The sequence below is a fragment of the Mandrillus leucophaeus genome, unplaced genomic scaffold (assembly GCF_000951045.1).
Source record: "Mandrillus leucophaeus isolate KB7577 unplaced genomic scaffold, Mleu.le_1.0 Scaffold120, whole genome shotgun sequence".
Lineage (NCBI taxonomy): Eukaryota > Metazoa > Chordata > Mammalia > Primates > Cercopithecidae > Mandrillus > Mandrillus leucophaeus.
This window is the reverse complement of record NW_012100321.1, coordinates 65114-76790: the sequence shown is the minus strand read 5'-3', so window position 1 is coordinate 76790 and position 11677 is coordinate 65114. Positions and strand designations below refer to the sequence as shown.

Sequence of the window (11677 nt, the reverse complement as noted above, 5' to 3'; positions counted from 1 at the left end):
TTCTGAGATTAGGCTATGAAAGACTGTGTCTTCAGTCTGGGACTTGTTCTTTCTGTCTCTCTGCTTCCCCATTTGTCTCTTTCTCTCTTTGTTGGATTGCTTGCCTTACGGAAGCCAATTGCCATGTTGTGAGGACACTTAGGGAGTCTATGTAGAGGTTCATGTGATGAGGAACTGAGGCCTCCAGCCGAAGCAAAGTGAGGGACTGAGGCCTGCCAGCCATCTCGTGTGTGTGAGTTTGGAAGAAAACCTTCTAACCCCAGATGACTATAGCCCTGACTGAGAGTTTGACTTCAACCTTGTGAGAGACTCTGAGCAAAAACCAGCAGTTAAGTTGCTCCTGAATTTCTGATACCCAGTCACCATGTGACATAATAAATAGTTGTTGTTCTAAGGTGTCAAATTTTTAGACAATTTGTTACACAGCAATAATAACTAATACATCATGCTGCTGTCATTTTATCTATGCACTCAGTAAATCATCCATCCAAATATCACCCATCCATTTTTCATCCAGCTATCAAAATATCCACCCAAACATTCATTCACCCACCCACCTATCCACCCATCAATCCATCCATTAGAATATCTGCCTAAACCTCATCCATTCATCTGCTATCATCCACCTAATGAATACAATGGTCCGTCCATCCATCCATCCATCCATCCATCCATCTATCCATCCATCCACTCATTCCTTTAGCCATCCCACTAACCTTCTCTAAAGCCACATATGTGAATCCCCAGAATGCAGGGCTAAGAATTACTCTTTCCATGCCAGCCCTTACCTGAGCTATATCTAAATCTGTCTCCACTGCCTCAGTGTCTTTCCCGGAGGTGAAGAGTCTGTGCACATTCTCTGTTCCCACAGGTAGTTCATCTGGGAGATCAGCCTGTGGAGAGATGGAGTAGAGACTTCAGGAAATCTTGAGCCTGGGAGATGTCAACAGTAAGACAGTCTGCAGCTCAAAGGTAGAAGTGGGGATCAAATGCCCGGCATCTGGGGACAAAGGGGGTCCAATGGCAAATGCAGATGAGTTTTGAGCTTGGGTATTCAAAAGTCAGAATGCCTGAGTGTATGTAGATCGACAGAGCAAACATGAAGGTTCCGGTTGGAAGGATCAGAGCCTGGCCAGGCTCAGTGGCTCATACCTGTAATCCCAGGACTTTGGGAGGCCAAGGTGGGTGGCACTTGAGATCAGGAGTTCAAGATCGGCTTGGCCAACATAGTGAAACCCCGTTTCTACTAAAAGCACAAAAATTAGCTGGGCTTGGTGGCACACATCTGTGGTCCTAGCTACTAGGGAGGCTGAGGCAGGAGAATGGCTTGAGCCTGGGAAGCGGAGGCTGCACTGAGCTATGACTGTGCCACCACACTCCAGCCTGGGTGACAGAGTGAGACTCTGTCGCAAAACAAAAAAAAAATCCGAAAGACTTTTTTTTTTTTTTTTTTTTGAGAGGGAGTCTTACTCTGTCACCCAGGTTGGAGTGCAATGGTGTGGTCTTGGCTCACTGCAACCTCCACCTCCTGGATTCAACGGATTCTCCTGCCTTAGCCTCCTAAGTAGCTGGGATTACAGGCGTCCGCCACCACACATGGCTAATTTTTGTGTTTTTAGTAGAGACAGGGTTTCACCATGTCAATCAGGCTGGTTTTGAACTCCTGACCTCAGATGATCTCCCCACCTTGGCCTCCCTAAGTACTGAGATTACAGGTGTGAGCCACCGTACCCAGCCTGAGGCCAAGATTTTCAAACAAATCCTCTGGTGTTAAAGGTCTTGGAGCCTGGAGTTTGGGGGGGAAACAATGGCGAGTTCAGCTGTCTCAGGAGTAAAGGATGAGGTCAAAGGTCACAGTCTGTATTTCTCTGGAGAGAAGATATTTTCTTGGGGTGGTGAGTGGGGATGAAGACAGTCAACACTGGATAATATAGACTTACTGAGGTCAAAGGTCAGACTATCTTCACAACAAATAGTGATAGTAACAGGTATGATTTGTTGAGCACCAATAGGTGCCAGGCCCCTACTGAGTGCTTCTCATGAATACTCTCATTTAATGCTCAGAATAACCAATGATGTGGTGACATGTTATCATCTTTCTTTTATAGGTGAAGAAATTAAGGCCTCAAGAACTTGCTTGCCCAGCCAAGGTAATGCCGCTGATAAATGGCAGATTTAGGATTGAATCCACGTCTGTATAAATCAGGACATTAGACATTTTGACTCTTTGAGGTCAAAGTTCAGAGAACTGGATGCTTAGTCACAAGCTGGAGTGGGAGGAGGGTCATCTGTGCCAGTTCCAAACAACCCAGGTTAGGGGCCTGATATGGTTTGGCTGCGTTTCCACCCAAATCTCATCTTGAACCGTAGCTCCCGTAATTGCCACACACTGTGGGAGGGACCTGGTCGGCGATAATTGAATCATGGGGGCGGTCTCCCCCATACTGTCCTCGTGATAGTGAATAAGTCTCATGAGATCTGATGGTTTTGTAAGGGAAAACCCCTTTCACTTGGTTTCATTCTCTCTTGCCTGCCGCCATGTAAGACGTACCTTTCACCTTCCACCATGATTGTGAGGCCTCCCCAGTCATGTGGAACTGTGAGTCCATTAAACTTTTTTTTGTTTATAAATTACTCAGTCTTGGGTATGTCTTTAGCAGCAGCATGAAGATGGACTAATACAGGGCCTATGATGTTATTTTTTATATATATACACACACACACACACACACAAATATATAAAAATATATTTACATATATGCAAATACATCCACACGTGTAAACATATTTACATATATGCAAATGTATAACTATAAGTACATGTATATGCATATATTTACATATGTAAACAAATATATTTGCATATATAAATAAATTTGCATGTATAAATATGTTTATATATTTATTTTTAATATATAAAATATATATTTTTATATATATATATGATTTTGTGCATGGTTCCTGGGTCAAACTCCCATGGCCCTTGTCTTTTGTTAGAACAGTCTTTTATTAGAACAGTCTAATAAAACAGTTCGAACAGTCTTTTGTTAGAACGTTGGGTGTGTTAGGCCTCATGAAACAACCTCTCCAGCCTTCTTCTGCCCTCCTTTCACCTGCCCCAAGGCAGGTCTCTAATCTTCCCCCGCCTTTCTGATTGTGAGTCATAAAACTGTACCCAGAGAGGGTCCTGCCCGATACCCTGGGAGAAAGAATGCTGACATCATGAAGTTTCCATAAAAACCCAAGAGGACTGGGTTTGAGGGGCTTCCAGATAGCTGACCCACGGAGGTTTCTGGAGGGTGGTGCCCAGGGACAGCATGGAAGCTCTGAGACCCTGCATTCCCCCATACCTCACTTGATGTATCCCTTCATCTGTATCCCGTGCAATATCCTTGACAATGAACCAGTAAACCTAAATAAGTGTTATCCTGATTACTGTGAGCTGTTCCAGTGAATTAAACCCAAAGAGCCAGGTGTGGTGGCTCACACCTGTAATCCCAGCACTTTGGGAGGCCAAGGCTGGAAGATCACTTGAGGTCAGGAGTTCGAGACCAGCCTGGCCAACATGGTGAAACTCTGTCTCTACTAAAAATACAAAAAATTAACCGGGCGTGGTGGCAGACACCTGTAATCTCAGCTACTTGGGAGGCTGAGGCAAGAGAATTGCTTGAACCTCGGAGGTGGAGGTCGCAGCGAGCTGAGATTGCCCCACTGCACTCCAGCCTGGGGGACAGAGTAAAACTCCATCTCAAAAATAAAAATAAAAAAAGAAATTCTGGAGGCCCGGACTTGTGACTGTGACTGAAGAACAGGGAGCAGTCTTGGGGACTGAGGGCCAACCTGTGAGATCTGACACTACCTCCAGGTAGACGGTGCCGGAATTGAATTGGAGGACACCCAGCTGGTGTTCGCTGCTTGGTGTGTGGGAAAAACTGCCCACATTTGGTCACAGAAGTCTTCTTCTGTGTTGATGATCGTTGCATTATCAGGAGAGCAGACAAAAAACATAGCTTGAGAGAGTTTTTCCCTAACAGAGCCAGACTCTGGAATCCTAACAATTGAAGAATCTGGATCTGCGTCTTAAAGGAACCTCAACCCCATCTCAACCCAACCTCCCCACTACACAGAGGCCCAGAGAACAGTCAGGTTTAAGCCACAGGCCAAGACCACCTGAGGGACGGAGCCTTGGATGCTGAGGGCTCATGTGGGTGGGATGGCTTACCGAAAGAGGACTTCGGGGACGCCGTGTGGCCAGCGGGGTGCTGGGAGTGGCGGCTACTGAAGCCCCATCCAGGATGGGTCCCAGGAGGCGACGGAGGTCAGGGCTGCAGAAACGGCGGGGGTCAGCGGCCAGGGCAGCCTCGCTCAGGGAAGGCGGGTGCAGGAAGGCGAGGATCCGGGGTCCAGGGGCGTCTGCAGGACACATGGAGACGGGGAGGACACGGGCTGGTGACCAAAGGCCAAGGGCCAGAGCCCTCCACACCACCCGGGAACACAGTTGACATCAGCAAGTCAGGATGGCCACTGTTCTTAGTGTGGGAGTAAGGAAGGGGCCTGGAGGACCCCTGCTGGGCCAGGGGTAAACTTTATTTTTATTTTTGAGATGGAGTCTTGCTCTGTTGCCCAGGCTGGAGTGCAGTGGCATAATCTCAGTTCACTGCAGCCTCCGCCTCCTGGGTTCAAGTGATTCTGTGCCTCAGTCTCTGGAGTAGCTGGGATTACAGGTGCCTGCCATCATGCCCAGCTAAGTTTTGTATTTTTTGTAGAGACAGGGTTTTACCATGTTGGCCAGGCTGATCTCAGACTCCTGACCTCAAGTGATCCGCCCACCTCGGCCTCCCAAAGTGCTGGGATTGCAGGCATAAACCACTGCACCCAGCCCGGGTGTGAACTTTAGTGGCTAGATTGTGGTGAGGCTCCGAAAACTCCGAGGGGAGGGGATTGGTGGCTCAGATCAGCATTTGGCCATTCCATTCAGCTCTGGGGAGCTTGCACCTTAGGAGAAAAGACTGGCCCCAAGTCCTCAAGGAGGCTGTAAGGTCCCCAGAGGTTAAGACAAGGCCCAGAGCCAGCTCTGAGCCAGAAAAGGAAAGGATATTATATCAGCAATCTCACCCCACACCTAGGAGCATGGGTGGCCAGCAACAGCTGGGAGAAGGTGAGGTCTTGAAGGACAAACCGGGAGGGAGGCTCATCCACGATGGCAGGAGAGTGAAGGAAGAGGGAGAAAGGAGCCAGACTTAGGAGGATCGAGATTACTGGAAGCCAAAGAGCGGCAAAGCCAGAATAGGGAAGAGGCAGAAGCATGGGGACAATGTGGAGCCACAGCAGGATTTAGAGCAGAGGCCAGCAAGAGACTGAAGCAACCACGCCATAGCCACAGGAGGGGAGGGAGGACAGGAGAGAGAAAAGCATTCTGGGAAACTGCACATGCAAAGGCCCTGAGGCACGAGGCTGGAGTGTTCCAAGGGCTCTTAGGAGGCTGTGTGGTTTGGAGGCGGAGTGCGCAGGGAAGGGAGTCAAGAGGCAGGTCCCACAGGGCCTGGTGAGCCATGTTACGGTGCTTGGGCTTTCTCCCAAGGGCCCTGGGGACACAACCCCTCCCAGCCCCAGCCCTGCCCCATACCAAGGCTATTCCCAGGGTTAGCAGTGTCCTTCTGAGAGGGGGCGCCCCGCTGAATGGGTCTGCGAGAGTGTTGCTCCGTTTGCTCCAGGGACAGCACCACTCCGGTCTCTTCCACCCGGCTGGGGTACAAGACAGAAAGGGAGGTGGGAGTCAGGGAGGGTCCTTGGCTCCAGGCCAGGTAGCCTGTTCAGGTGATGTCCTATTACAGAAGGCAATGGCGCCCAGGGGCTTGGAGGGCGTTTCACAGAAAATAATTACCCACATTTATTTGTCTCCTATAAGGGTTTGATTTTTGTTGACTGCTTTTTATTCTGACAGCGATTTTTTTTTCTTTTTCTTTTTCTTTTTTTAAGACAAGGTCTCACTCTGTTGCCCAGGCTGGAGTGCAGTGGCACGATCTTAGCTCACTGCAACCTCTGCCTCCCGTGTTCAAGCGATTCTCCCACCTCAGCCTTCCGAGTAGCTGGGATTGCAGGTGGACGCCCCTATACCTGGCTAATTTTTGTATTTTTAGTAGAGACGGGGTTTCACCATGTTGGCCAGGCTGGTCTTGAACTCCTGACCTCAGGTGATCCACCTGCCTCAGCCTCCCAAAGTGCTAGGATTACAGGCATGAGCCACTGCGCCCAGCCTATTCTGACAACATTTTAAAAAGAAAGTTAAGTTTGTCCCTTCCCAAGCTCCTTCTGTAAAAGGAAAGGCAGAAAAAAGAGCTGGCATTTAGCACAGCCTGGGCAGAGAGGAGGAAGACTGAGGGAAGCGGGTAGGGCGGCACCGAAAGACAGAAGTGGGAAGAGACCTAGGAACAGACAGGGGACGCCCAGGGGCAAAGAAAGAGGTGAGCAAAAGGCTTCAGAATACCTAAATATTCTCTTTATAGATTTTAACTTATAAACATATTCTTAGAAAGCTATTGATGAAAAAATATATTTTTAATATAGTCTTCATTACATTACCAAATAGGAAGAATTCACAGGGCTGTAATTTTTATGAATAAGATTTTATTTATGCTGTTTCTATTCATAGATATTTTTCATATTCAAGGGAACAGGTTTATAAATACTTCCTTATGTCCCTGCCACCTCCCTTCACACAGTCTGTGGCTGCAGAGACAATCTAAATGCTCGCTGGGCAAGTTGGCTTTTGGAGAGTTGGGTGGGGCTGAGGATCAGGCCCTCATTTGCATCTCATCTGCATAACCCGCTTCAGGACAGGATGTAGGTGGGCCTGGTTTTCCCACCAGCTCCTTGAGAAGCTATGACCTCTCCCTACCCTCATTAAACCCACCCCGCTGGAAACATCCCAATTTAGGCTGGATCAAGGCCACCCTTATTTCCCTGAAAGACACAAGCACACACAATCGAACTCGTACACACACTCGGTACACACAGGCACAAATAGGAGCGCTCGCATACACCTGAGTGCATACAGGGACAGATATGCTCACACGCTCCATACACTTGGGCTCAAATATGTGCACATGTGACACATTCAGTTCACTCATTCATCATTCCACAAACATCTCCTCGTCAAGCACTACTGTGTAGTGGTTCATAGCAAGGACTCTGTAGTCAGTGGCCTGGGTTCAAATCCCAGCTCTGCTACTTACACAGTGGTGTGATCTTGAATATGAAAATAAAATATATTATTAAAATTAGGCCGGGCACGGTGGCTCACGCCTGTAATCCCAGAATTTTGGGAGGCCAAGGCGGGTGGATCACCTGAGGTCAGGAGTTTAAGATCAGCCTGGCCCACATGGTGAAACCCCATCTCTACTAAAAATACAAAAATTAGCCAGGCATGGTGGTGGGTGCCTGTAATCCCAGCTACTCCTGAGGCTGAGGCAGGAGAATCACTGGAACCCCAGAGGTGGAGGTTGCAGTGAGTCGAGATCACACCACTGCACTCCAGCCTGGATGACGGAGTGAGACTCCAAATAAATAAATAAATAAAATGAAATTAAAAAAATAAAATTGGCTGGGCACAGTGCTCACACCTGTAATCCCAGCACTTTGGGAGGTCAAGGTGGGTGGATCACGAGGTCAGGAGATCAAGACCATCCTGGCTAACATGGTGAAACCCCATCTCTACTAAAATTACAAAAAAAAAATTAGCTGGGCGTGGTGGTGCGCATCTGTAGTCCCAGCTACTCGGGAGGCTGAGGCAGGAGAATGTTGTGAACCCGGGAGGCGGAGCTTGCAGTGAGCCGAGATCGTGCCACTGCTCTCCAGCCTGGGCGACAGAGCGAGACTCCGCCTCAAAATAAATAAATAAATAAATAAAATTAATTAATTTCACCTGCTTCTGTTGACTTTTTTTTTGAGACAGGATCTCAGTCTGTCACTCAGGCTAGAGCAGTGGTGCAATCTCAGCTCACTGCAGCCTCAATCTCCCAGGCTCAGATGATCCTCCTGCCTCAGCTTCCTGAGTAGCTGGGACTACAGGTACATGCCACCATGCTGGGCAAATTTTTAAATTATTTATAGAGATGGGGTCTCCCTATATTGCCAAGGCTAGTCTCAAACTCCTGGCCTTGGCCTCCCAAAGTGTTGGGATTACAGGTGTGAGTTATCACACCCAGCATTCTGTTTACCTTTTAAGGTGGCTACTAGAAAATTCAAAATGACATACGTGGCTGGCATCATGCTTTTATTGGACAACATTGGGTTAGATAGTAGTAATACTAGGGAGGGCCGGGCGCAGTGGCTCAGGCCTATAATCCCAGCACTTCGGGAGGCTGAGGTGGGTGGATCACTTGAGCTCAGGAGTTTGAGAGCAGCCTGGCCAACATGGTGAAACCCCATCTCTACTAAAAACACAAAAATTTGCCGGGTGTGGTGGTGGGTGCTTGTAATCCTTACTTGGAAGGTTGAGACAGGAGAATCACTTGAACCCGGGAGGCAAAGGCTGCAGTGAGCTGACGTTGTGCCACTGCACTCCAGCCTGGGCAACAGAACGAGACTCTGTCTCAAAGAAAGATAGTGGTAAGTACTACGGAGAAAATAAAGCAGTGATGGGACTTGGCAATTTAGAAAAGGGCAATCAAAGAAGGCCTGGCTGAATACACAAGTTAATAAGATCATTACAAATGGTTTTAAGTGCTTTGGTGCAAAAGTACAGAATACCAGGAAAGAAAATGGGGGTGGGGGGCACCTGAGCTCATGTAGGGGCTCAGGAAAGAGGGTCTCCAGCAGTGATGTCTGAGCTGAGACTGGAAGGATGAGCAGGCATGACTCAGGAGAAAAAGGAGGAGGGAGGAGAGGAGAGCATTCTGGGCTGGAGGAACAGCCTGTGCAAAGGCCCTAAGGTTTGGAGGGTGAGTGAGAAGGGGAGGGAGGCAGGAGCTTCACAGAGCCCGGCCATGCTAATGCCCTTGGCCTTTCTCCTAAGGATGCTGGGGAGCCTCAGAAGGGCTCTGAGAAGGGCAGAGACAGGAGGCATAAGTTGATTCGGAGGCCTGGCATGGTGATTTCGCATCTGTATTGCCGCGCTTTAGGAGGCTGAGGTGGGAGGATCACTTGAGCCCAGAAGTTTGAGACCAGCCTGAATAACATAGTGGGACCCCATCCCTATTTAAAAAAAAATTATAGGCTGGGTGCCAGGGCTCACACCTGTAATCCCAGCACTTTGGGAAGCTGAGGCGGGTGGGTTGCTTGAACTCAGGAGCTTAAGACCAGCCTGGACAACATGATGAAACTCCATCTCTACAAAAAATACAAAAAAAATTAGTCGGGCATGGTAGTGCATGCCTATAGTCCCACCTACTTGGGAGGCTCAGTCATGCACTCCAGCCTGCATGACAAAGCAAGACTTTATCTCAAAAAAATTTATATGCATATATATATGTTGATTTGTATTTCAGAACATTCCTCCAGATCTAGAAAAACCCCTAAGGCTTTAGAAACTGATGCATGTCCTATAGGATAACCTTCAAAGAAAAGCTATAATTATTTTTTCTTTTCTTTCTTTTTTTTTTTTGAGATGGAGTCTCGCTCTGTTGCCCAGACTGGGGTGCGGTGGTCTCATCTCCGCTCATTGCAACCTCCGCCTCCCGGGTTCAAGTGATTCTCCTGCCTCGGCCTCCCAAGTGGCTCAGATTACAGGCATGCACCATCACACCTGTGTAATTTTTGTATTTTTAGTAGAGATGGGGTTTTGCCATGTTGGTCAGGCTGGTCTTGAACTCCCGACCTCAAGTCATCTGCCCACCTCAGCCTCCCAAAGTGCTGGGATTATAGGCGTGAGCCACTCACTGCGCCTGACCGAAAAGCTGTAATTTTAACTCTGCCTCACAATGTTGTCATGGATACCTCTGCATTCCTAAATGGTGAAAAGCTTCTATGACACATGATGGAGAAAAAAAGCCCCATCGTGATTTTCCCACGACACATCTATTAGAATGACTAAAAGTAACACCAAACCCAAACACCCAGACGATATGAAATGCTGGCACAGATGTGGAGCAACTGGAACCCTCATACATTGCTGATGGGAATGCAAAATGATACAGTCACTTTGGAAAACAGTTTGGCTGTTTCTTCTTTTTCTTTTTTTGGAAATGGAGTCTCCCTCTGTCGCCCAGGCTGGAGTACAGTGGCGTGATCTCGGCTCACTGCAACCTCCGCCTCCCAGGTTCAAGTGATTCTCCTGCCTCGGCCTCCTGAGTAGTTGGCACTACAGGCTTGTACCACCACGCCCAGCTAATTTTTGTATTTTTAGTAGAGATGGGTTTTCACCATGTTGACCAGGCTGGTCCTGAACTCCTGATCTCAGGTGATCCACCCACCTTGGCCTCCCAAAGTGCTGGGATTATAGGCACGAGCCATTACACTCTTCCCTGACTGTTTCTTTCTTTCTTTTATTTTTTGAGACAGAATCTCACTCTGTCACCCAGGCTAGAGTGCAGTGGTCTGACCTCAGCTCACTGCAACTTCCGCCTCCCGGGTTAAAGTGATTCTCGTGTCTTGGCCTCCCAAGCAACTGGGGTTACAAGCATATGCCACCACACCTGGCTAATTTTTGTATTTTTAATGGAGACGGTGTTTTGCCATGTTGGCCAGGCTGGTCTCAAACTCATGGCCTCAACTGATCCACCCTCCTCAGCCTCCCAAAGTGCTGGGATTACAGGAGTGAGCCACTGCAGCCAGTTATGGCAGTTTCCTAAATTAAATACACACTTACTATATAACCCATCCATTCCAATCCTAGCTGTTTACCCAAGAGAAATGAAAACATGTGATCTCATAAAATCTTGTATGAGAATGTTTACAGTAGCTGGTTTTTTGTAATCACCCAAACTTGGAAACAGCCCAACTTCTTCCAACTGGTGAAAGGATAAAAAAACTGTGCTCCATTCATACCATGGAATACTATTCACTATTTACAAAGGAGCTACTGATATAAACCACAACATGGGCCAGGCGCGGTGGTTCACGTCTGTAATCCCAGCACCTTGGGAGGCTGAGGCGAGTGGATCACCTGAGGTCAGGAGTTTGAGACCAGCCTGGCCAACCTGGTGAAACTCCTTCTCTATTAAAAATATAAAAATTAGCTAGGCATGTTGGTGCATGCCTGTAATCCCAGCTACTCGGGAGGCTGAGGCAGGAGAATCACTCGAACCTAGGAGGCAGAGGCTGCAGTGAGCCAAGATTGCACCAGTGCACTCCTGGGCAACACAATGAGACTCTGTCTCAAAAAAACAAAACAAAACAAGAAAGAAAAACCACAACAGGGAGGAATTTTAAATATATCATGCTAAGTATAAGCCAGGCCCAAACGGCTACATACTGTACCATTCCTTGTATGTGACCCTCTGAAAAAAGCAAAACTCTGGGTTCTGAGGACAGTGGTTGCCAGGGACATGGGAGTGTGGGAAGGGTTTACTACAAGAGAATATTTTTGTGTAAAAAATCATGGTAATGGCCAGATGTGGTGGCTCATGCCTATAATCCCAGCACTTTGGGAGGCTGAGGCGAGTGGATCACCTGAGGTCAGGAGTTCGAGACCAGCCTGACCAACCTGGTGAAACTCCTTCTCTATTAAAAATATAAA

At 47.9% G+C, this 11677-nt stretch overlaps 1 protein-coding gene across 5 annotated transcripts in view; it reads right to left on the bottom strand.

The window, feature by feature from the left end:
- The window catches only part of HIF3A (hypoxia inducible factor 3, alpha subunit), a 54676-nt gene that overhangs the window by 24202 nt on the left and 18797 nt on the right, over positions 1-11677 (bottom strand). For all 5 annotated transcript variants that reach the window (XM_011969424.1, XM_011969458.1, XM_011969448.1 and 2 more), the window contains 3 exons: positions 5627-5745; positions 4223-4413; positions 789-893 (listed from right to left, as the gene is read on the bottom strand). In XM_011969424.1, the coding sequence (XP_011824814.1) occupies positions 789-893; positions 4223-4413; positions 5627-5745 (415 nt within the window). The remainder of the gene's footprint in view (positions 1-788; positions 894-4222; positions 4414-5626; positions 5746-11677) is intronic.